Raw genomic sequence first — 27,501 nt, 5'->3', positions numbered from 1 at the left:
CTGAAAAATTAATTGGCCTGAGAAGATAAAAAATGAAGTGGTTCTCTATAGAACTAGAGAGGGGGGAGATCATCAACTGGAAAACATTGGCAAGAAGGAGGTACAGAATGATAAGACATCTGTTAAGATATCAGCGAGGATACCGTAGAGCATAAAAACAGTACGGGAGGACAGAAACTGGAATGCTTTCAACATATAATTGAGAAAATAGGGTGAAGTGCTACTCCATGTTGAATGGGTTGGCACAAGAGAGGAATTTGAGGGAGGTTGCACCGAAGAAGCGGAACGCTACAGTATGGTTGCGCTGTACCGAATTCGTATTTGTCCTTTCACATTTTGTATGTTTCTGTTTTACGACGACCCTCATAAGCTATTGTTTATTAATATTTATCGTGTTGCTAAACTAGTTAGCGATAGGCCCCTTAGGAGATGTTCCTGCAACTAATGTTTTTCTTGCACCTCGCAAGGCTTCTTTCCTGCTCTCTCTGCCACGTATTAATTCGTCATGGTTGTGGTCTATGCTCAAGTCACTTCACCTCAACTCATCTCTTCTCCAGAATTTCCTTTGACTTCATTCTTTAGAGCAAACTTCATATTTTTCGATTATTTCTTTTCCTACCATTTCCATTGACATTAATACATACATTGAAGAGCCAAAAAGCTGATACACCTGCCTATTGTCGTGTAGGGCCCCCGCGAGCACGCAGAAGTGCCGCAACACGACGTGGCATGACTCGACTGATGTCTGAAGTAGTTCAAAAATGGCTCTGAGCACCATGAGACTTAACATCTGAGGTCATCAGTCCCCCAAACTTAGAACTACTTAAACCTAACTAACCTAACGTCATCACACACATCCATGCTCGAGGCAGGATTCGAACCTGCGGCCGTAGCAGTCGCGCGGTTCCGGACTGAAGTGCTTAGAACCGCTCGGCAACCGCGGCCGGCGTCTGAAGTAGTGTTGGAGGGAACTGCACTGACACTATGACTCCTGCAGAGCTGTCCATAAATCCGTAAGAGTACTATGGGGTGGAGATCTCTTCTGCACGGCACGTTGTTAGCCATCCCAGATACGCTCAATAATGTTCATGTCTGGGGAGTTTGGTGGCCAGCGAAAGTGTTTAAACCCATAAGAATGTTCCTGCAGCCACTCTGCAGCAATTCTGGACGTTTAGGGTGTCACATTGTCCTGCTGGAATTATCCAAGTCCGTCGGAATGCAGAGTGGACATGAACTGATGCAGGTGATCAGACAGGATGCTTAACTAGGTGCCACCTAGTCGTATGTAGATGTATCAGGAGTCGCATACCACTAACAACTGCACACGCCCCACGCCGTTACAGAGCCTCCACCAGCTTGAACAGTCCCTTGCTGACATGCAGGGTCCATGGATTTATGAAGTTGTCTCCTTACCCGTACACGTCCATCCTCTCGATACAATTTGAAACGAGACTCGTCAGACCAGACAACATGTTTCCATTCATCAACAGTCCAATGTCGGTATTGACGACCCCACGCAAGGCATAAAGCTTTGTGTAGTGCATCCTTCAAGAGTACACGAGTGGCCCTTTGGCTCCGAAAGCCAATATTGACGATGTTTCGTTGAATGATTCGCATGCTGTCACTTGTTGATGGCCCAGCATTGAAATCTGCAGCAATTTGCGGAAGTGTTGCACTTCTGTCACATTGAACGATCCACTTCAGTCATCGATAGTACTGCAGGATCTTTTTCCGGCTGCAGCAATGTCGGAGATTTGATGTTCTACCGGATTCCAGATATTCACGTTACACTCGTGAAATGGTCGTACTGGAAATCCCATCTTCATCGCTACCTCGGAGATGCTGTGTCCCATCGTTAGTAATCTGAGTATAGCGCCACGTTCAAACACTTAAATCTTGATAACCTGCCATTGTAGCAGCAGTAACAACTGCGCCAGACACTTGTTACGTGTTTAAATTTCTCTGTATTTGAATACACTTCAGTGTGTAACAGTGCGCTCAAGACGTATAGTTCCAATAATTTCTTGTCTCTATTCCTATCCGTCGGAAACTAGTACAGATGATTTTTTTTAACATTTTCAGCATTTCCCATGCCTCAGTCACCTTATATGCTCGTAAATCTTATACTTAAAAATTCTTCATCAGTTTTTTACTCGAGAATAATGTCAAATAGTGTATCAATGCCATTTGATAGTTCTTGTGTCGTATCGCTTAAATTTTACACGTCGCTAAAATGCTTTCTAAAATACCGCGGTTCGAGGCGGGAGGGGCAAAGAGAAAGTGGGGTGAGCAAACCACAAGAATGCAACCGCATGGTTTTTCGGAGGAACGAGTTCCAAAAGAAATTTGACCACAGTTTCGCTTAGCTAAAGCGTAGAGATCATTAGTTCTTTTCATTAAACACTCTTCCTCGTGTATAGGCTATTCGGTGACAGCTAAAATTAGTAATATCATGATCATCAATTTCATCATCAGCTGTCTGACATCCACGGCCTGCTGTCAGACTTACACGTGGGATTCGCATCCGTGTTACATGTTGATCTTCTACTATCCACGTAATATGTAGTTATCTCAGCCTTTTCCTATATCTTCCGAATACAATCCAGGAAAGAACTTCCTCTGCCTGGCTCGTGTACCATGCATTCCGCTGGCTTCATGGTCCGTCCACTTCCAGGTAATTTTCATTGCAGTATTCATAACTTCCTAATTTTCGATTGGTAATAGTCACGATTTACAAGTAAACAAATGGACCACGGAACAGAAATGTAATATTTTTCTTAAGTTCTCTTACGTGTGCATGTAAGACAAATCACTATTAAATACTTGAATTAAGGTGATATTCATAGTACATCACGATGTATCGGGTAATTATTAAGTCCACGAGACATATTAAAAAATTGGTGTAGATAAATATAAAGAAACAAAATTATACAATACGCGAAACACAAATTCGTGCAGTTTTGAACGTGGTCATACTAATTACGAAAACTGTTGACAGGGGCGCAATCGACCGTAGTTGCTGAAAATGGCTACGATCCAGGCAGAGGAGACATTGTATGTGCTAGAATTTTCCCGCTGACTTTCTGTGGCAAGTTTCACAAGACTACACCAGTTTATAACGGCATAAGGAAGTAATACAATAAGTGAGGGAACTGTCAATGGTATCACGACGTGCTGCAGTTGTGACTCGCGCCACTACTTGAAACTGATAGTGGGGATTTCATCTTTCAGCAAGTTGGCGTCCGTTCACTTTCACAAATATGTACGAGATTACGTGGATGAGACGTTACCACGTCTCTGCATAGGTCGTGTTGCGAATTCCACCTCTACCGATAGGTCGTGTTGCGAATTCCACCTCTACCGCAGAACCTCGAACACTTGCGTCACCGCATCGCAGCAGCTGTTGTACATCTACATTCCGCAAGCCACCTAACGGTGTGTGGCGGAGGGTACTTTGTGTACCGGTGTCACTTCTCCCTTCTCCTGTTCACCGCAAATCCAATTTTGAGCGAAGATTTGCGTACGCGAAATGTTTATGCCAAAATGGTGCCGAAAAACATCACAACTGAACAGAGGGACAATCAAAGAAACGTGTGCGTTGATATTCTTGGGAGGAGTGCCAATGACCACGAATGGTTCAGTCGTGTGATGACAGGTGATGAATCCTGGATGTTTGAGTAAGATGCTGAGACAGAGCGGCAAATTGAGGAGTGGCACACTGAGATATCTCCTCGACCGAAAAAAGCTGGAATGAGCAAATCAAAGATAAAAACAATGCTGATTTGCCCTTTTATTTCGCAGTAAGGGTATAGTGTATAAAAGTTTGTTCCTCGAGGATAAACGATCAACCAATTGTTTTACAAATACGTTCTTGAAATGAAATGTTCAGGAAAAGGGCGAATCAGGTGAGACCGGACATTGCAGACAAGTGGATGCTGGATCATGATAACGCCACACGTCATACGGCCTCTTCCGTCACTGAATTTTTGACCTCAAAAAGCGTTACCGTTGTTCACTGGTCTGAGTCCTTGTGACTCTTTTCTTTTCTCCAAAATTGAAAAAGTCTTAAAAGGACGTCAGTTTTGGACTCTGGAGAATACAAAAGAATGCCACCGACATGTTAACACTATGCCGGCCAGCGACACCACAGTGGCGTCGTGTGCATAGTATCGCTCAGTGGCCGGCGACACCACAGTGGTATCGTAAGCATAGTATCACGCCGTGGCCGGCGACAGCACTTTAGTATCTTTGGCATTCTGTTGGTGTTTCGTTTAGGTAACAATAAGCTACACACGTGAACAAGTTTTTTGTTTTTATAGGTACTTGTGCCCTTTCATCATCGCGGACGAAAGAGACAATAGGATTATTTACGATGAATGCTCGACGTCTTGTCTGACATTCCGTACGACTTGGCCGATTGAGAAGAAGACATTGGATATAAAAAAAAAAGAAAGTGAAGCGGAATCGTAGGAAGATAGTGAAATACGTCCAAGAAGAATTCAGCGGACGCTACGGTTGCCAACTGTTTCGGTTGAATCAGACGAAGATGGCAGTGCACAGTGGTCAGACTTTGATTTACCGAGGACCAATAAAAAATTTGAAGGATCCCGGGGTCCAAACATATTTCCTAAAGATACACAGAGCGTGAAGGATAATGTAGAATTATATATTGGGAACGATCTGTCTGAATATATTAGCAACGAAACCAACAAGTACTACAGTCAAAATTGCAATAGAAGGAAACTGGATTTAAAAAATGCCAAATTTGTCGACGTTACGGGACCCGAACTTAGAAAATGGTTTAGGCTTGTTATCCTAATGGGAATTGTAAAAAAAAAAAAAAAAAAGAAAAAAAACATTTTGATGCATAAAAATCAGTCTCATTACTTTTTTCACACCTCGTATGATACACTTCCTTGGGTAAGCGGGTTTGACGTCTGCGTGCCAGTGGAAAGTGGCTGGCTATACTTAAAAGTGGCTGGCTATACTTAAAAGTGGCTGGCTATACTTAAAAGTGGCTGGCTATACTTAAAAGTGGCTGGCTATACTTAAAAGTGGCTGGCTATACTTAAACGTGGCTGGCTATACTTAAATGTGGCTGGCTATGCTTAAAGGTTGCACTTCATATCTGTTAGATAGCACAGAAAAAAATATTTTATGAATGTCTCTTAATTATCTTAACTACGCGCTGTGATTTTTTTTTTATCATAGGATGGCCTGATGATGGTACTTAGTACTGAAACCTGCAGTCGCTAGGAAAAAATAAAAGTGCGACTATAGACTGCGGCAAAAACTTTCTTTCCTGGTTATTTTAGTCGCTGTCTCAACCGACAGTATGCTCGAAATATGCAGATGTACGAGCTGCATGGTGTAACTCTCCTCGCTCTCAAGAGATCGGGTCGTCCCCAGGGCTGCTTCTGCTGCTGCTGCTGCTGCTGCTGGGCGGCGGTGATGGAGTGCGTGCTGAGCTCGGCTGCCAGGCGGAATCAGATTGGCGACGCCGCCTCTGGCCTGTGGTCCACGTGACGTCATTAGGCGGGCTACCGCCGCCGTATATGGCGCCCAAATGGCCCGCTCTTTGCTCTTATTTGAGTGCGGGGCAACGTCTTTTTCTGCCGCCGGCCACTCATTACGGCTCGCCTACACTTCACTGACCGCTTTGTCTTTCTGCGAGACTGGGAGAAGCCGCTCTGTTGCCCGAGGGAGAGGAGGAGAGAATAACAGACCGTGCGAAGGTGAGAGGTGGGTTGGAGAAAAGAGTAGGCCGTCTGATGTGCACTCTGAACATGCGTGTGTTCGGATTTCATATGAGCTACTCGAGGTCTGTGAGGGCTTTATTGCGTCAGGAGACAGATCGTGCAGAATTCGTGCGCACGTCATTTTGAAAGTTTACAAAGTGTCGTTCTTAGCGCTACAAATATTTGCAACCAGGAATGTCCAGACAGGCGGTCGCATGGTGACTATTCCTTTTCCAAGATGATTCCTACATTCTCACAGTTCCATCCCAAGGCTATAGCCTTATTAACACGTGTACAAGTTAACGATAAATTTCAGATGTATTAACATTATTTGCGTTAAAAAACTGCATCACAGAATGTACACTACTGGCCATTAAAATTGCTACACCAAGAAGAAATGCAGATGATAAACGGGTATTCATTGGACAAATATATTATACTAGAATTGACATGTGATTACATTTTCACGCAATTTAGGTGCATAGATCTTGAGAAATCAGTACCCAGAACAACCACCTCTGGCCGTAAAACGGCCTTCATACGCCTGGGCATTGAGTCAAACAGAGCTTGGATGACGTGTACAGGTACAGCTGCCCATGTAGGTTCAACACGATACCACAGTTCAAGAGTAGTGACTGGCGTATTGTGACGAGCCAGTTGCTCGGCCACCATTGACCAGACGTTTTCAATTGGTGAGAGGTCTGGAGAAAGTGCTGGCCAGGGCAGCAGAACAACATTTTCTGTATACAGAAAGGACCGTACAGGACCCGCAACATGCGGTCGTGCATTATCCTGCTGAAATGTAGGGTTTCGCAGGGATCGAATGAAGGGTAGAGCCACGGGTCGTAACACATCTGAAATGTAACGTCCACTGTTCAAAGTGCCGTCAATGCGAACACGAAGTGACCGATACGTGTAACCAATGGCACCCCATACCATCATGCCGCGTGATACGCCAGTATGGCGATGACGAATACACGCTTCCAATGTGCGTTCACCGCGATGTCGCCAAACACGGATGCGACCATCATGATTCTGTAAACAGAACCTGGATTCAACCGTAAAAATGACGTTTTGCCATTCGTGCACCCAGGTTCGTCGTTGAGTACACCACCGCAGGCGCTCCTGTCTGTGATGCAGCGTCAAGAGTAACCGCAACCACGGTCTCCGAGCTGATAGTCCATGCTGCTGCAAGCGTCGTTGAATTGTTCGTGCATATGGTTGTTGTCCCACAAACGTCCCCATCTGTTGACTCAGGGATCGAGACGTGGCTGTACGATCCGTTACAGCCATGCGGATAAGATGCCCGTCATCTCGACTGCTAGTGATACGAGGCCGTTGGGATCCAGCACGGTGTTCCGTATTACCCTCCTGAACCCACCGATTCCATATTCTGCTAACAGTCATTGGATCTCGACCAAAGCGAGCAGCAGTGTCGCGATACGATAAACCGCAATCGCGATAGGCTAAAATCCGACCTTTATCAAAGTCGGAAACGTGATGGTACGCATTCCTCCTCCTTACACGAGGCATCACGACAACGTTTAACCAGGCAACGCCGGTCAACTGCTGTTTGTGTATGAGAAATTGGCTGGAAACTCTCCTCATGTCAGCACGTTGTAGGTGTCGCCAACGGCGCCAGCCTTGTGTGAATGCTCTGAAAAGTTAATCATTAGTATATCACAGCATCTTCTTCCTGTCAGTTAAATTTCGCGTCTGTAGCACGTCATCTTCGTAATGTAGCAATTTTAATGGCCAGTAGTGTACTTCACAGTCGGCGGGCTTAGAGATTGCCTTACAGATTTTGAATGATCACTAAACTAACAAACGTAAACACAATCCAGATGTAATGGCGTCAGTGGAAAGACAGTAAGCCAGAGACGAGTCCAAATGTGCGGAACTGCGACACTAGTCCTGCGGTGGCAGCAGAACGATCGGTAATTCCTTTCCGGACACGCCTCGTGTACACTGAGATGACAAGTCACGGGATGGCGATGTGCACATATGCAGATGGCTGTAGTATCGCGTACACAAGGTATAAAAGAGCAGTGCATTGGCGGAGCTATCATGTGTACTCAAGCGATTCATGTGAAAAGGTTTCCGACGTGATTATGCCCGCAGACTTCGAAAGCGGAATGGTAGTTGGGGCTAGATGCAGGGGACATTCCATTTCGCAAATCATTAGGGAATTCAGTATTCCGAAATCCACAAAGTCGAGAGTGTGTCGAGACTACTTTCACCACAGACAAAGCAGTGGCCGACGGCCTTCACTTAACGACCGAGAGCAGCGAGTTTGCGTAGAGTTGTCAGTGACAACAGACAAGCAGCACTGCGTGAAATAACAGCAGAAATGAACGCAGGACGTACGACGAACGTATGTTAGGACAGTGCGGTGAAATTTTGCGTTAATGGGCTATGCCAGGAGACAACAGCACGACATCGCCTCCAGCACCTTTTCCGGGCTCGTGACCACATCGGTTGTACCCTAGACGGCTGAATTGCACATGGTAAAAGCTGATGGTAGATACAGAATGTGGCTGATGATACATTTAGAATGTGCCGCAGACCTCACCCAAGCCATGGCCCCAAGTTGTCGACAAGGGACTGCAAGCTGGTGGTGGCTCCGTAATGGTGTGGACTGTGTTTACGTGGAATGGACTGGGTCCTCTGGTCCAACTGAACCGACCATTGACAGGAAATGGACTGGGTCCTCTGGTCCAACTGAACCGACCATTGACAGGAAATGGTTATTTTCGGCTACTTGGAGGCCATTTTCAGCCATTCATGGATTGTTTCCGAACAACGGTGAAATTTTTATGGATGACAATGCGCCTATCAGCAGGCCTGAGTTGTTCGTGATTGATTTTGAAGAAAATTCTGAACAAATCGAGCTAATGATTTGGCCACCCAGATTGCCCAACTTGAATCCCATCGAATATTTACGGGATATGATAGAGAGGTCAGTCGGTGCACAAACTCCTGCACTGCAACACTTTCGTAATTACGAAAGGCCGTAGAGTTAGCATGGGCCAGTATTTCTGCAGGGGGCAGCGAACGACTTGTTTGAGTCCAAGCCACGTCGGGTTACTGCACTACGCCGGGCAAAAGGCGGTCCGACACGATGTTAGCAGATATCCCATGACTTCTGTCAACGTATAGTGGCCGCCCGGAGTGACCGTGCGGTTCTAGGCGCTACAGTCTGGAGACGAGCGACCACTACGGTCGCAGATTCGAATCCTGCCTCGGGCATGGATGTGTGTGATGTCCTTAGGTTAGTTAGGTTTAAGTAGTTCTAAGTTATAGGCGACTGATGACCTCAGAAGTTAAGTCGCATAGTGCTCAGAGCCAAGCCAATGTATAGTGTATAGTATAACGCAAAGCAGAACGGTAGACTTTTTCCATGAAAAGGTCGAAATAATGTTTTCTCGTGGTGTCCATCATCAACGAGAGCCGCTGGTCAGCGGTGGGCTACGCGGCTGCTAATGGAGACAGGGATCGCGTTACGCCTTTGAGTGACCGTCCGTGGCTTATCAGGGCCCGCCTCTCTACTTCCCTGCTCTCAGCGCGCTCCCACGTTCCAGGCAGCTGCCGCTGGAGTGGACTGGAGTCCAGCTCGGCTCCCGCGTTCCACGGGCGCCTAACGACTGCCTGGGACGTTAGCCGCGCACCGCAGCGCCGAACGTCACTTTACTGCCAACGTGTAGCCGCGGCCCGAAGCTAATTAAAGCCCTAAAGTGTCCCACTGGGTCACTGGTTCTTCAGCATGCTTGACCGGCCGACTCGTAAAACCGGAGGGAATGTCAGGGGCAGTAATATCCGACGCTGGCTGGCTCTCCGTATCGACGCGCGCCTCTGCTGTTAGAGCGTTCTTGTCCGTTCCAGACACCCAAAGCAGTGCTGGATGCCATCCACCTTACCTTACTGCCGCCACATTCCACGTGTCGGTGTTGTGTTGGTCGTCGGAGTTAAAATCTTCCCCACCGTCCTCAAGGATTAGCTCTTTTGACCTGTTCAGCCTCAGATAGTTCACGCCATCTCTGTAAGGAACGTCCACCGTTCCTTCTGCCGATGAGGTTACGTTATATTGCCGCCTTACTTGTTATATCATTAGGCGTACGTTGAACACGGTCTTTCCAGTTCATAGGTATTTTTCAATTATATTTGTAATGGGTTCAACAGTTCTTGTCTAACATCGTTATTTCTTTTATGGTTCACCAATGAATATCCCGCAACAAAGCAGAGGAACTTCATTTCTGATGATTCGATTCGTAGTAGTAGATTAGATGTTAGGGTCCAACACTGGCTACCATATAGCAACAAAGATAACGGTATTACATTGTAAGTTTAATTAATGTTTATTTCCGTAGGTTATATTTTAATGTACGTTGTATATCTCTACAAAAATGTCTCAATCCGGAAAATTTCAGCTCTGCATCAACTGATTTGCGAGATTTAAAATTTCACACAAAATATTTCTTACTTGTCAAATTTTTATTTGCCCATCTATAACAGTTCTGGCTCTTATAGGTTCCAATCCTTGAAACGCCATCACTTTTATCTGTTGATATTCTCATTCCGTATTTAACGCCAGTTTGACTCAGTTTGTGTACTGAAATTTGAACCTTTTCTTGAGATTCTCGTATTATAAAGTGCTCATCAGCAAATAACATCTTAATATGTCTTTGAATAAAATCATCCGTTTACGAATGATATCGTCAATGTAAACATTAAAAAGGGTAGGAGACAATAAGCATCCTTGTGTGACTCCTGAACTGATGTCGGCGGGTGGGCAGATTATCTCCCCTCAGAGTATGGATCCTTATTTTATTATTTTTGTATAACGACTGAATTGCCGTAATCAGATGTGAACTCCCGATTCCTTAAGTGATTCCCAAAGCGTTTTCCCCTTTATTTTGTCAAACTACTTTTCACAGTCGATAAAAACACAGAAAGTTGGCAATCTAAATCCCCTTCTTTTTCTCGGTTACTAGTGCCAGAGTGAAAAGACAGTCAGAACTCATCTGCCTTTTTTAAAACTACGCTGCACCTCTGACATCCGTGCTTCCGCTATTGGTACTAATCTCTTGTTTATAATTTTAGCATACAGTTTATAGCAGGAATTTAGTAGACTTTTTCCTCGGTAATTTGCGCATTGTGATTTGTCGCCTTTCTTGTAAATAGGGCACATCTAAGCTTCATTCCATTCATCTGAAGGTAAAGTCTTGTAGGTTATTGGACCGCGTCATGCTCATCTTCAGTTCCTTCTTACTCAATCGACGTATTGACCCCTCTGCTGGATGTTCTTCAGGATCTTCCTTGGTATCCTGTGTTAGATAAACACTGTCAGAGACCAGTTTCTTGCTCACTTGCAGAGGGGAATTTTTCCGCGATTGTTCTGGGAAAGTGGGGTTACTGGGTGAAGTTTTTTTCCGGAGACTATTGGCGGACCATCGCACTGGAAAGATGGTGAAACAGACACAGAAAGGAAGGAGGAATTATTACTAAAAACTGTTAGTTACATGTTCCATAGATTATTTAAACGGTTATTTTATCGAAATGATATGGATCTAGTCAGTTTACAGTATGTGCATACATGTGAACATTAATGAACACCATATCATTTTGTTTCCACTCATGCATCTGCACTTAAAAACAAGTTTTTTTCTGTCAGTTTTTAAGTAGAAATTCGTCAGCCGACTAGGAGAAGTTGTTAAGGAAAAATGATTTTAAATTGGCTTTAAAACTTGCTTCGCCAGCTATCAGTCATTTTGTGTTATTGGACAAACGATCAAAAATCTTTATTGCTGCATATTGAACTCCTTTCTGAGCCTCTGAAAGCTTTATAAAAATGGGCAATGAAGGTCTTTTCCCCCTCTAGTGTTGCAGGTATAAACATAACTGTTCTTCTAAAATTGTGATGGTGTATTTGACGAATTTCACTGGCGAAAATATGTCTTGTGACGGCGCAATTAAAATGTCCATCTCCTTGAAGAGGGGCTTACATGACGTAGCCCGTGGCTGAATCCACTATTATCCTTACTCCTCGTTTTGTGCAGTCAATACTTTCTTTCTGAGTAAAGAGTTACCCCAGAAAATTATTTCGTATAACATTATTGAGTGTAAGTACGCAAAATATGTCAAGAGGTCAATACATTGGTTTTCAAGATTAGCAATAATATGAAGATTAAAAGTAGCTGAACTTCATTGTTTGAGAAGCTCAGTAATACGCTTCTTACAGTTCAAGTTCTCATCAATATGCATACCCCAAAATTTGGCGCATTCTACACTATTTACTGACTCCTGCTCGTGTGCTACATTAATTGTTGGCATGTGTTTCTTATACAGAATTGAATGAAGCATGTCTGTTTTTTTTCAAAATTTAGGGAGAGTTCATTCCCAGAGAACCACTTAATAATTCTTTGGAAAATATCATTCACCAACTCTTCTGTTGGTTTCTCTCTAATGGGGTTTATTACAACACTAACTATAGTCTTCAAAAAAATAAGACTTTTACTTGTTGAATGTTAAGTGAAAGGTCATACACATACATAAGGAAGAGGAGTGAACCCAAAATCCAACCCTGTGGGACTCCCTTTGTCATTTTACCCAAGTCGCTAAAATTTTCTCTTGTTCCGACGTTCTCTGAATCATACAGCGCAACCTTTTGCATTCTGTTTGTCAAGTACGATTCGAACTAGCTATGTGTAAAGTCATCAATTCCATAGAATTTGAGCTTTTCTAAGACAGTACTATGATCTACACAATCGAAAGCCCTGGAGAGATCACAAAAAATACAACAGGCGATGTATTATGATTTAAGGCTTATACTGTTTGATTAGTGAATGTATAAATACCATTTTCAGTGGAGCAACCTTTCTGGAATCCAAACTGTGACATGCTAAGTATTTATTGCCACGGAGGAGACTTCCTAGTAGTTGTGGTATTCCTCGGATTTGGTGTCTGGATATTTACTTCTTTGATAGCTGGATGCCATGAAACTGGAAGCTCATAGAAGTCATCTCTATTAAAATTACTTTCGCTCTTAGAAATCTTAACCGTTCCTCGGACTTTTCCTTCTGGGAGTGCTGTACTCGTACCTTTTTGAAATATATATCCTGGTCTGAGTTCTCTTGATGTTCCGCTGCCGCAGTTTTCACACTTTCTTCTGTTTGCGTGCGGCGTTCGTGATTTTTAGTGCGATGTTTTAGTGTCCAAGTTTCTCCTATGTGTTTTGGTCGTAAGCTCGCTCGTTTGTCTTTGCAGCAGTGAAGAAAGGAGCATCAGAAGCGTCCGCATGAAGATGATCAGGACACTATGACCGTAGAAGTCGGAATTCCCCTATCCAATAAAATATCGCAGCGGTTAAGCCAAAAGTTTCCGAAGGCTAGTTAGATAAACATCGGAATCGTCGAACCCCCCCCCCCCCTTTTCCCAGATATGCTCAATAATGTCCATGTCTGGGGAATTTGGTAGCCAGCGGAAGTGTTTAAACTCAGAAGAGTGTTCCTAGAGCCACTCTGTAGCTATTCTGGACGTGTGGCGTGTCGCATTGTCCTGCTGGAAGTGCCCAAGCCCGTCGGAATGCACAACGGATATGAATGGATGTGGGTGATCAGTCATTATGCTTTCGTTCGTGTCAGCTGTCAGAGTCGTATCTAGACGTAACAGGGGTCACATATCACTCCAACTGCACACGCCCACTCCTCCACCAGCTTGAACAGTCCCCTGCTGACGTGCAGTGTCCATGGGTTCATGAGGTTGTCTCCATATCCGCTAGATACAATTTGAAACGAGAATGGTCCGACCAGGCAACACGTTTCCAGTCATCAGCAGTCCAATGTCGGTGTTGACGGGCCCGGGCGAGGCGTAAAGCTTTGGGTCCTGCAGTCGTCAAGGGTACACGAGTGGGCCTTCGGCTCCGAAAGCTCATACCGAGCGAGGTGGCGCAGTGGGTAGCACACTGGACTCACATTCGGGAGGACGACGGTTCAATCCCGTCTCCGGCCATCCTGATTTAGGTTTTCCGTGATTTCCCTAAATCGTTTCAGGCAAATGCCGGGATGGTTCCTTTGAAAGGGCACGGCCGATTTCCTTCCCAATCCTTCCCTAACCCGAGCTTGCGCTCCGTCTCTAATGACCTCGTTGTCGACGGGACGTTAAACACTAACCACCACCACCGAAAGCTCATATCGATAATGTTTCGTTGAATGGTTCGCACGCTGACTCTTGCTGAAGGGCCAGCATTGAAATCTGCAGCAATTTGCGGAAGGGTAGCACTTCTGTGACGTTGAACAATTCTCTTCAGTCGTCGTTGGACCTGTTCTTGCAGGATTTTTTTCCGGCAGTAGCGATAATTGTTGAATGGGAAAATCCCCTCTTCATCGCTACCTTGGAGATGCTGTGTCCCATCACTCCTGCGCCGCCCATAATACCTCGTTCAACTTCACTTAAATCTTGATAACCTGCCATTGTAGTAGCAGTAACCGATCTAATAAATGCGCCAGACGCCTGTTGTGTTATACAGGCATTGCCGACCGCAGCGCCGTATTCTGCCTGTTAACATATCTCTGTACTTGAATACGCACTCCTATACCAGTTCCTTTGGGGCTTCAGTGTATTTCAGAGTGGTGCAAAGTTTGCCAACTTGCTTTAAATGCTCAGAAATATAAAACAGTGCGCTTCTCGTCTGTTGTTCTTACTAGGAAGACTCTGCCAAGAAATGGGAGCGTGTTCTGTCCAATATGTTCTCAATAACATGAATGCGGCGAGGAGCAGGTTGTTCAGACTCGATACAATGGTGCATCGCCTCCTGCTCCTCGCCCGGAATGCACCTGCAAGCCATTCTCCGCCGCCATTCCGAGAAACCTCGGGCGCTTTTCATTTAAATGCGTGCGAGCGTGTGCTATGCTCATTTGTTCAACGAAACACCGGGGAAGAGAAGGGACTGTTTGCCCCGAGCCGATTAGCATGCATGCGGCGGCGTGGCGGCGTTTTCAGGGCGGACGGCCGCGGGCGTTTGTCTCGCCGTGCTCTGCCCAGAGTTTGCCGTGTAAGGCGCGCTCCCGTACCCCCTTATCGCGCTGCAAGCACAGTCGGAATGCACACTGCGGCAGTCCGTCATTCCGCACGGAATAACTACACGCCGACGCTCTTTGCTTTGCTTCCTGGTGCTGCGTACTATTCCGCCCGAAAGGCCGCGAGGTGTCTGCTGGAGACGAAATTTATGGGACAGCCAGGAAGTCATGTTGCATCCAAGTGGGTGTTAGTTCGTTGGTGGCTTCTCACTTACAGTGTTTTAACGAAAATCGCAGCTGGTCACTGAGAAGTAAATTGCACTAGATGTATGACCACAGATAATGAGCGACTGACTACCAGTCAGTAAAAGATGCTTCGTTACAGCTTCCTGCTGTATTGCAGACAGGTCCTTGATTTTCAAGACCACTGACATGGCAATTCTTAATCTGAACACACTATGAGGGACCGATGACCTAACAGTTTGTCCCTCCCCCTCCCCCCCACCCCCCCCCCCTCCCTTCTTTAGAGCAACCAGCCAACACTCCGTACTTGTATTGATGCAGACACCAGACAGGAACGGCAAGAAAAGTGAAACTTCTTTATTTAAATGAGTGTGTCTGTACTTAAATTGCAGAATGATTGAGAAGATGAAATTTCTACGTTATTTGATTGTGAAACAGCTGAGTAAAACTGAGCGTACTGAGCCTACTTTCTCTTTACTTTTTCTTATCATGTCAACACTGACCCACAATATTCCAGCGCAACGCAATCTGACTGCTCAAAAAAATTACAACCTGACTTCAAATAATTAATTCAAAAGAATGGCCCTTACTAACAATAACCTATACATTTCATTAAGCACTTACAAAAATCTTCATTACGCGAACTACTGCAATACAGTAAGCGTCAATACTGCCAGCTAAATAAAAGATTCTAACTGCTAAAGCCACTACCTACTAATAGGCATGTGGTTATCACAGGGAAGATTTTGTTGCAAACCAAATAATGTATTTTTTTACCTTGATAATGAGACATCCAGTTCAAACACGAATATAAATCGCCATTGACATTTAGTACAAAGGTATATAATCATGAATAATATTCAGTCTCCAAGTCGAACATGTACAGATCGTTAACCTACGCTAACACTTCAGACCTCTGCCCTCCGTCAATGCTAACTTCTCACATCTAACATCCATCACTGCTGGCTGTTCAACCCCAACTGCCCAACGGTACTTCCATCACTGCTGGCGACTAACTTCCAGCTGTCCAACACTACTGGCGATTAACTTTCAACGAGTCCAAGCAGCCACAGAGTCTCTTACAAAGAAAGCGCAGTCAGAGATCCAATGCAAAGCGCTACACAGCGCTGCCAACACAGAAGCAGCCCACTTACAAAAGCTGGACCTCTGGAAGCTGTCACTTCGATATGGGGCCTTTATTTGCCTCGGATTATTTTTAGCACACAGTCGGCGGGTAAGCTTGACACTGTGTTGCAAGGATATAAAAAGTGAGCCGTTGATTTTATGAGCAAACTGTTTGTCTTTTCTAGAGTCCCAGAATGCTTAGTTACACTAACACCATGAAATTATGTTAAAAATTTATGTGCTATATTCATGCCTATTTATGAGCAGCGTTTGATGTGTTCTTATATAAAGGACATAACAAAATAAAAGAGCAAACCAATAAACAAACTCATATAATGAACAAGCAGATATTTGGATATCAATACCCCCATATCAACAAAGAAGAAGATACAAAATGTGTTTAAGCAATATTGAGGATAATCAGACCAGTTGTCGATCGTGTGATTATTGCCACATGTGTCGGGACGACATTAACCCATTTTCAAGCGATAAAAACCAGGTAACCAGATAAAAAATTCTATTTCCACCGACAGATATATAAGGATTACAGACTTTCTGCGTTACAACCTAGCTTAAGAAAATTACGCCATTAGTCCTCGTCACAATTAACAAACAAGCTGAACATCTGCACTGTCGACTCAAACCATAAAACGTCACAAGGCGGTGCATCCACTGTTCCCGAGGTACAGTTGCAAACTGAAAGCCACTGCCATTACCTACCAACGGAGATATGTAATTAATGCCCAATGTTCAGCACAAACGATATCTTTGAGAATTGCCTGTCTTATCTTAGCCCATTCTAACGCCGGCCGGAGTGGCCGATCGGTTCTAGGCGCTACAGTCTGGAACCGCGCGACCGCTAGGGTCGCAGGTTCGAATCCTGCCTCGGGCATGGATGTGTATGATGTCCTTAGGTTAGTTAGGTTTAAGTAGTTCTAAGTCTATGGGACTGATGACCTCAGAAGTTAAGTCCCATAGTGCTCAGAGCCATTTGAACCCATTCTAACGTAAAAACTACCTCTGTACTGCAATCTGAAAGGCAACAGCAAGCGAAAATCATATGTCACTAGCTAAAATGTGTTGGTGGCTGCTTCTTGAGGAGGATATCGTTAGTGTGTGCCCTTTTGGCACTTGCGTCCTCTCATTTAAAACGCCGACGCACTCCTCTTTCGAAGCACAATAAATCTCTACCTCCTCTAAATTTGCTAGTAACCACCTTTTTTCTTCAACGTTCAACACCCTCATATTTCTGTTACATTCCTCAACGAATGCTATTCATCTTAAGATGCTTTGCTACAGCTGACAAGCCGTTCTCTCTCTTATTATACCCTTTAAATCTAACTTTAAAATTCCGTCCCGTCTGCCCCACATATCTCGCTTCACAATCCTAACATTTTACTTCATGCACTCCCGATTTCCTCATCCAGTTCCTCAATATTGCTTGAATAACAGGTGTATGATAGCTTCACATCAGTTGTCCTAAGACGTGTTTAGTTGTAAGCGTCTTGAGCACGCGGATACAAAATATTCGTCCTGTTCTTCACTTAATTTCTTTGAAAATATCAGAAAGCAGATACAGCTTTGGCTCATTCCTTTCGAATGAGTGACTGTTAAGTGGGGGAGGGGGGAGATGCAATTCCATTTATAAACCAGATCACCGACGATAAGCTAATATGGCATAGGAATTAATAGATTAAAGCAGGGAGTGGCACCACGATCACTGTTATCCGTGGCCAGTGCTCTATTAGTGAATCCTACACAACAGATATTCCGTTCTAAAACAAATGTTGCATAAATGGTTTAATTCTATGCGGGAACTTCTTTTGTGCGCTGATTGGACATCGGTATCGTCGTATTACGAGACATAAATGGAGCTGAATAATTTTTTATTAAAATTATCCATTGTAAATATTCAGCAAATCGGATGTATACAGGGTGTCCCAAGTGGAATGGTCAGTATTCAGGGATATGAAAGAAACGATCGTTCGAACAAAAAAGTTCAGTAAACGTGGGCTCTAACATTGAGACCTATGATCACTACATCTTCGATAGTGTAGAAGAAATCTCTTCTGTTGCAAGCTCTTTGCTTTCCCTATTTTGGGAGGTAGTTGTATGGACCAGAAAAAGAAAAAAAAAATCCAGATAACATTGGTTCTAAAGTGCACACCTTGAGAGTTACGAACACTTTGCTCATCTTCGCTACTGTGAAAGACGTCTCTTCCACTGAACAAGTGTTGATAGCTCTTAAGGTACGCATTTCTTAGCCCATGGTTACTAAGCCTTTTCTTGCTTTGCATAATAGGTCCTGTCACATCCCCGAATCCCGATCATTCCTCCTGGACATCCCGTATTATAAATTGGGTAAATACAAGTATGTTCATTTGGGATATAGTCACGGTCCCCCCGCATGAACCATGGACCTTGCCGTTGGTGGGGAGGCTTGCGTGCCTCAACGATACAGATAGCCGTACCGCAGGTGCAACCACAACGGAGGGCTATCTGTTGAGAGGCCAGACAAACGTATGGTTCCTGAAGAGGGGCAGCAGCCTTTTCAGTAATTGCAGGGGCAACAGTCTGGATGATTGACTGATCTGGCCCTGTAACACTAACCAAAACGGCCTTGCTGTTTTAGTACTGCGAACGGCTGAAAACAAGAGGAAACTACAGCCGTAATTTTTCCCGATGGCATGCAGCTTTACTGTATGATTAGAAGTAGAGAGGAAATAAAATGTAGACTGGCAATGGCAAGGAAAGCCTTTCTGAAGAAGAGGAATTTGTTAACATCGAGTATTGATTTAAATGTCAGGAAGTCGTTTCTGAAAGTATTTGTATGGAAGTGAAACATGGACGATAAATAGTTTGGACAAGAAGAGAATAGAAGCTTTCGAATTGTGGTGCTACAGAAGAATGCTGAAGATTGGATGGGTAGATCACATAACTAACGAGGAGGTATTGAATAGAATTGGGGAGAAGAGGAGTTTGTGGCACAACTTGACTAGAAGAAGGGATCGGTTGGTAGGGCATGTTCTGAGGCATCAAGGGATCACAAATTGAGCATTGGAGGGCAGCATGGAGGGTAAAAATCGTAGAGGGAAACCAAGAGATGAATACACTAAGCAAATTCAGAAGGATGTAGGTTGCAGTAGGTACTGGGAGATGAAGAAGCTTGCACAGGATAGAGTAGCATGGAGAGCTGCATCAAACCAGTCTCAGGACTGAAGACCACAACAACAACACAGCAGTTTATATCAAGTACAATTTTTAACTCGGTAAGCACAAGATAAAGTTGATGCGCTTGCAGAGGAGGAAGATAGTGGCCGTCTTGTAAGCGATTTTCTTTTATTTATTTATTTATTCATTTATTTAGTCTCAGGTCAAGCAAGGGGTATAATGACCCGTTGCTACTTCTTACTGTCATCACCATATAATTTGAATACGTTGCATAGTACCTCGTCCAAGTACCCGCAATGAGAACGCCACTCTCGGCCTCTCTGGCGGTACTTGTTTCAGTATAAATTGCAGACTGCGGCAGACATTAAGGATGTTTCCCATTATTCCTGTTGCAGGCTCTGAAGCGCGGACAGGAGGAGAGCGACCTTGAGCGCATCCAGGACCTGTTCCCCAACGACTGCCTGCGTCTGTACGACAAGGATGCCCTCACCATGGTAAGTGCCGACACCATATGGAAGCGCCAGTAACGCCTTTTACCTTCATTGGTAACACAGTTCTTTACCTGTAATTACTTACGAGCTAAGCCAGCTAAGCAAGACCCTTACTGAGGAATTGAGCTTTGGAGGCAGATGTCGGATTCCAGCATTGTCTTCTGAGAAAGATTCGAGTGCTGAATAAGGAGGACCGATGCGACTGTTAAAAATCTTTATTCAGACCCACGATCGGTTTTGCCGACTATATTTGCATCATCAGGTGTTTGTTTATTTGTACACAGATGTATAAAAGAACTTTGGCAATGTCAGGTCATGGAAAAGAAAACGGTTAGATTTGTGTCTACTTACAGACAGTACATGAAAAAGACATGTTTAAAACCTGTCAAGAAGTACATCAACCCAACATTCTCATCAAATTGTAAATAAGGTTCCAGTATCACTGCTTTAAAATATTTATCGATTATTACGACAATTGTTCGAAATATTTCAAAATTTCAAGTACCGGGTGATCAAAAAGTCAGTATAAATTTGAAAACTGAATAAACCACGGAATAATGTTGATAGAGAGGTACAAATTGACACACATGCTTGGAATGACATGGGGTTTTATTAGAACCAAAATAATACAAACGTTCAAAAAATGTCCGACAGATGGCTCTTCATCTGATCAGAATAACAATGATTAGCATAACAATGTAAGACAAAGAAAAGATGATGATCTTTACAGGAAATGCTCAATATGTCCACCATCATTCCTCAACAATAGCTGTAATCGAGGAATAATGTTGTGAACAGCACTGTAAAGCATGTCCGAAGTTATGGTGAGGCATTGGCGTCGGATGTTGTCTTTCAGCATCCCTAGAAATGTCAAACGATCACGATACACTTGCGACTTCAGGTAACCCCAAAGCCAATAATCGCACGGACTGAGGTCTGGGGACCTGGGAGACCAAGCATGACGAAAGTGGCGGCTGAGCACACGATCATCACCAAACGACGCGCGCAAGAGATCTTTCACGCGTCTAGCAATACTTTTTTTTTTTTTTTCTTCTAATAAAACCCCATGTCATTCCAAGCATGTGAGTCAATTTTTACCTCTCTATCTACATTATTCCGAGGTTTATTAAGTTTTCAAATTTATACTGACTTTTTGATCACCCGGTACGTCTACGTTGTCCTGATATATGTATAACATCTGTTGTGACTGTATCTGGTGACTGTTCCCGTTATATTACACGCGAAATTTTAAAATATCGATTTCAAGTCGATTTTGTGTTGTTTTATACAGCGTGGCGTAATATTTTGATACTAATTCTAAATATTTCCAATAATTTTTTGACAGTTCACACCATACATGTTTTATATTTACATGGTAACAGATTATGTTTCTATGTAAATATAAAACATCTATGGCGTGAGCTGTCAAAAAATTACAGGAAATATGTACCATGACGTATCAAAATCTTACTCCACACTGTGTAAAGCAGCACAAAATCGACGTGAAATCGATATTTCAGAATTTAACGTGAAATATAACGAGAATAGTCACCAGATACAATCACACCAGATGTTTTATACAAGCCAAGACAACGTAGACATATCACACAACACGTTTTGTATAAGCCAGGACAACGTAGTCGTATTTCGAAATGGAAATATTCCGAAACAGCTGTCGTAGTAATCTGTAAATGTTTTAAGCAGTGTCACTGGAAACTAACTTACAATGTCCTCTCAAGACCTAAATTTCACTGCAGTCATCAAGAAACTAATTCTGATGAAGGTATTTAAAATTTCTATCTCGCAAATGTGCGAACTTCCATAAATAAAAATAGGGGCTAAGGTCATCCCGAAGCCTAACAAAGAACCCAGTAAACAAGTCTAAAGCAGGACCCCGGCAGATATTAAATTAATAATTTATAAACATATTCCGCAAAAGATCAGTTGTTTCTCTATCACGGTCTAATACTCATGGCAGACCCGAACTTTCGAGTGTCGTTCCTCTACTCGTAACTTCCGATTTATGTTATTTCCGTAGAGGGCAGACATTTTAAGTCGCAGGCCCGGTATCGTCCGATAAATACGAAATTGCAGTGCCTTGGTCATGCATGCATGTTCGAAGGAACATTGCACCGTACTTTTTCACTACGCAGTTTCGAGTAAGTTGGCCGATACCGTACCTGCAATTAACGAATAAAATTTCTCCCGTGTGCGGGAATAACATTAATAGCATGTGCGAGTATGGACGTGACACATGGACGACGTATGGAAGTCTGTGTCTGGCCGTGAATCGTGCACCGATAACCGAAGCGGTTAAGGCAACCACACGCGTAAAGCGAAAAATGTAGGTTCGAGTCCCGATCTAGAACAAACTTTGATTGTCGTCATTCCATTATACAGATGGAAGTGATTCATATTCGTAACTGCGAATACATTTCATATCAGTATTTATCTAGTCGGGTGCAGGTAACCTTCAGGCTATTTCTGGTAACCCCAGGTGCAGGTGCTTATACAAATGAAATGGCACAATTTACATCTAGATTAATACTCCGCAAGCCACCCAACGGTGTGCGGTGGAGGGCACTTTACGTGCCACTGTCATTGCCTCCCTTTCCTGTTCCAGCGGGACGAACAGCTGCCGGAAAGCCTCCGCGCGCGCTCGAATCTCTCTAATCTACATTCGTGATCTCCTCGGGAGGTATAAGTAGGGGGAAGCAATATATTCGATACCTCACCCAGAAACGCACCCTCTCGAAACCTGGACAACAAATTACACCGCGATGCAGAGCGCCTCTCTTGCAGAGTCTGCCACTTGAGTTTCCTAAACATCTCCGTAACGCTATCACGGTTACCAAATAACCCTGTGATGAAACGCGCCGCTCTTCTTTGGATCTTCTCTATCTCTTCTGTCAACCCGACCTGGTACGGATCCCACACTGATGAGCAATACTCAAGTATAGGTCGAACAAGTGTTTTGTAAGCCACCTCCTTTGTTTATGGACTACATTTTCTAAGGACTCTCCCAATGAATTTCAACCTGGCACCCGCCTTACCAACAATTAATTTTATATGATCATTCCGCTTCAAATCGTTCCGTACGCATACTCCCAGATATTTTACAGAAGTAACTGTTACCAGTGTTTGTTCCGCTATCATATAATCGTACGATAAAGGATCCTTCTTTCTATGTATTCGCAATACATTACATTTGTCTATGTTAAGGGTCAGTTGCCACTCCCTGCACCAAGTGCCTATCCGCTACAGATCTTCTTGCATTACGCTGCAATTTTCTAATGCTGCAACTTCTCTGTATACTACAGCATCATCCGCGAAAAGCCGCATGGAACTTCCGACACTATCTGCTAGGTCATTTATATATATTGTGAAAAGCAATGGTCCCATAACACTCCCCTGTGGCACGCCAGAGGTTACTGTAACGTCTGTAGACGTCTCTCCATTGAGAACAACATGCTGTGTTCTGTTTGCAAAAAAACTCTTCAATCCAGCCACACAGCTGGTCTGATATTTCGTAGGCTCTTACTTTATCAGGCGACAGTGCGGAACTGTATCGAACGCCTTCCGGAGGTCAAGGGAAATGGCATCTACCTGGGAGCCTGTATCTAATATTTTCTGGGTCTCATGAATAAACAATTTCAGTGACTTACTAGTCTCATACAGATATGATTTTATGTATACAGACTGAATCGGCAAGTGAAAATATGTACCAAGGCCGGCACTCGAAACCGGGTCTCCTGCATAGTACTAGGCAGGTATATTGTGGGGTTTGCTGTGGGAGTCAGTTGACGCCAGGAAGTACGCGATGTTGGCGACGAGGTGACATATTTGTGGAGACACGCCGTGGTGCCGGGTCTGACACAGGCGCCTCCCTCAGCATGACGCCCACGCTCCCATTGAGCGCCCCTCGCCGGCCACGTCCGCCGCGGCAGGGTGCGGCGCCGCCTCCGATAGAGAGATCCAGCGTCGCGGTGGGTGGGCCCAGACACAAGAGAACTCTTCCTTGTTCTTGCGAGCGCCGCGCGCTCCGGGAACTGGCGCCAGTGGACGCGCAAGAAACCCGCGGCGCGGCAAGAATGCCACCACAGAGCGCTCGCTGCCCGTAGTTCTGCACCTCGGCCGCTACGTGCGAATGGGCGCCGGCGGGCGTTGACGCACCGTCGATCAATCGGTCGTTAGCGGCGGTACTGTCTGGCCCGCCCGAGTTCATCGTCCGCTGTGATGCGATTTGTTTGTTGGGCTGTGCGCAAACGAGACAGAAGGCTCGCTTAGTTTTGTTGCCTTGACAGCTGCTGTAGCGCTATGATAAGTTGCTGTCGAACGTAAAGCCTTGTGGGAGTGAAACGCTGCTAAAGCCCCGGGAAAAATGTTAGTTCCACAAAGCTCCATGTTAGGTCCACGACTAGTTTTGATAGCGTGCGCGTGCAAGCGTGTGCGTGCATGCGCGCGCGCGCTGTCACCTCAGCCATTTGACATCTAGATAACGCTTCCTCCTGATTCTCGATGGATTACAGCCCACATGCACTTCCCCTAATACGACTTCTTCTTCAGTGCGTTCCTGATCCATCTGTTTGTGCGTGCTAACTGTCCAGCTAATTCCGACACGCAGATTTCCATTATTGGTCGAGTAAAGCCCAATTGCCGGCCGAAGCGGCCGTGCGGTTAAAGGTGCTGCAGTCTGGAACCGCAAGACCGCTACGGCCGCAGGTTCGAATCCTGCCTCGGGCATGGATGTTTGTGATGTCCTTAGGTTAGTTCGGTTTAACTAGTTCTAAGTTCCAGGGGACTAATGACCTCAGCAGTTGAGTCCCATAGTGCTCAGAGCCATTTTTAAAGCCCAATTTCTGTAAGCGTTTCGCACTAAATGTCCACGCCAGACTGTCGCAAGTCAAAGCTGATAAAATACGTTACAAACTTTCCGTTTTAGTCACATTGGAAAACGTAATTTTGAAAACTGTAGTTGCCCATTTTTACTCTATTATCTCTCTCTCACTCACTCACTCACTCACTCACTCACACACTCACTCACTCACACACTCACTCACTCACACACTCACTCACACACACACTCACTCACACACTCACACACACTCACACACACACACACACACACACACACACACACACACACACACACACACACACACAGCTGAAGCATTCGGGGTGATTACTTAATTTTGTGACCGACGTACAGTACACAGAAATAATCGTATGTGTAAGTAAAAACCATTCCTGTGTAACGCACACCTCTAAGACCTGTCCGGGAATATAAAACCACAATGGCGGCAGGTGGTGTCAGGCGTTCCCCAAGGCTCAGTAATAGGTCCCATACTCTTCTCTCTACATGTGAATGACGTGTTATCAGTTCTGACTTATTTCAAATATCATATGTATGCTGACGACCTTCAGTTGTATCTAAGTGCGAAACCAAGCAATCTTAAGAAAGCTATTGAAAATTTCAATACTGATCTCGATGCACTATCAAAGTGGGCACAGGCCATAAGACTAAAACTAAACCCATCTAAAACCCAAGCGGTACTTGTTGGTCACTCTAAGCTCATTAGCCCAAAACATCGGGAATCCGTACCATCTCTTATCCTAAATGGAACAAATATTAACTTCTCTCCCTCAGCAAAGAGTTTGGGAGTAATAATAGATGAAAATCTAAATTGGACAGAGCATGTAACTGCAGTGTGCAAAAAAGCATCAGCATCCCTTCATGTCCTACAAAAATATAAAAAACTCTTCCCTTTCGATCTGAAAAAGAAATTAGTACAAACGCTTATACTCCCAATCATTGACTACAGCGATATTATCCTACAAGGCCTCTCTCAGGAAAACTCGCGGCGTCTGGAACTGGTCATGAATGCCTGCGTCTGATATATCTGTGACGTTCGACTTTTTGATCACATATCACCAGCATATGCAAAATCGTCCTGGCTGCGTGCAGACAAACGCAGATATTTCCATACACTCTGTCTCATCTACTGCATTATAAATGTACACTGTCCCTCATCTCTCCCCTCGTCGTTAACGCTTATGTCGGAGCAACATGACAGAAACACACGTTCCCATCATAATAAAATCTTCCACTGCATCGCTCAGTCACCTTCTCCAAGTCCTTTACAGTAGCGGGACCCCGACTCTGGAATAACCTCCCTCGTTATGTTAGAGAACTTAAAAACATATCCGACTTCAAAAAACAATTAATGACGTGTCTACTTAAGCAACAGTAATGCCTTCCTCTGTACACGAATGCACTTCACCTCATTACTTCCCTCTTTCCCCCTCCTTAAATCTCCCTCCCCCAAAACTCGCTATACTAGTAAACATCTACTTTACACACCAAGATATTAATGTACATCTGCACAAATCTTCATTACTATCGCCAATTTTTCTCATGTTTATCATTATTATTTGATATTTTTACTGTTACTATTATTGCTTTTATCATAATTTGTATGTATAGCACCTGTTGTAAAAATACTGCCAGTACTTACTTTATTAGGTCTTAGTCATTACTCTTTATTCATATTGTGGCTAGAGTAATCTAATTTTCTTATTTAAAGTAGTGTCATGATGTAACTCTGATGTGTGAAATGCTGCATGTGTGGAACACTGGTCCGATGTAAGAGAGGGCCTGATGGCCCTAATCTGATCAGGTTAAATAAATAAATAAATATATGCTTAGAGGAGAAAGCATTGAAACTGAAGATATGAAAACATTGTCGAGGCAGATTTCACAAGTCGATAACTTGCAGCGATAAGATTTTGTGATACACGTAACTAAGATTACTAGCTAAACATTGTCTCATAAGCCGTGAATGAATTTAGTATGCATCGCCATGTAAATATTGTTCGCCATCTGCGCAAAGCGTTTCCTGTTTACTGACGCTGGCGAAATGTGGGAAAGTCTCTCAGCGTAATGTGGTATCTTATCTGCCCTTCCAGTGGTGTGGCATTTCCTCCGTGTCTGTTTATCTCCCTGATACGTTTGCATACATGTTCCATTAACTCACCACCTACTACACGGAAGTATTACGTAGATTTAAAATTTTTTCTTGTCACAGGAGCGGAAGTTGTAGATACTGTAATATAAAATTCCGTACCAAGATGACTAAGCCTTAAAGATAGCACAACAAACTTCCAAGGTTTCATTTCATCCGCTACGTATTTATCGATTTGGAGCTTACGAGAGCGATATTTCTGCGCAGTAACTTTCACTGTATTGATCGTTAACGTCGTTGAGAGAAATACCAAATATAAAAGCGTAATAAATTTGAGCCATGTTCTACGCCAGCCTTGCTTTTAGACTGTTCTCTTAAAAAGTCACAGTTGACTCTCAAAGTACCAAGCATCCACTCCCTTACCGCTGGCGTGGGGTGCGAACTTGTACCAGCGCCTTCCTCCTCATTATTATGTCCAGTTGAGGTGAATACAGAATCCTACAGTAACTTGCCATTTCAATTCGTTGGAAAGCCACAATTATTTGACGAACTCATTCGGCTGGGAACCGATCAACTTATAGTTTTTTAGTTGTGTGTGTGTGTGTGTGTGTGTGTGTGTGTGTGTGTGTGTGTGTCTGCGCGCGCGCGCGCGCTTGTTTCCTCACAGAACTGTGTGTAGCAATTTTTGTTCCTAGTCTTAGGCTCCTCAAGTTTATACACTAACTCATAAAGAAAAGGAAGTCTGATTGCACAAAAG

At 44.1% G+C, this 27,501-nt stretch overlaps 1 protein-coding gene across 4 annotated transcripts in view; it reads left to right on the top strand.

Annotated features, from left to right (window-relative positions):
• Window positions 1-27,501, top strand: part of LOC126458354 (uncharacterized) — a 606,831-nt gene that overhangs the window by 518,874 nt on the left and 60,456 nt on the right. For all 4 annotated transcript variants that reach the window (XM_050095323.1, XM_050095324.1, XM_050095322.1 and 1 more), the window contains exon 3: window positions 19,687-19,785. In XM_050095323.1, coding sequence (XP_049951280.1) covers window positions 19,687-19,785 — 99 coding nt within the window. The remainder of the gene's footprint in view (window positions 1-19,686; window positions 19,786-27,501) is intronic.

Source organism: Schistocerca serialis, chromosome 2, assembly GCF_023864345.2.
Source record: "Schistocerca serialis cubense isolate TAMUIC-IGC-003099 chromosome 2, iqSchSeri2.2, whole genome shotgun sequence".
Taxonomy (NCBI): Eukaryota; Metazoa; Arthropoda; class Insecta; order Orthoptera; family Acrididae; genus Schistocerca; species Schistocerca serialis.
Note: the sequence above shows the minus strand (reverse complement) of the source record. Positions and strands in the feature narration are given on the sequence as shown.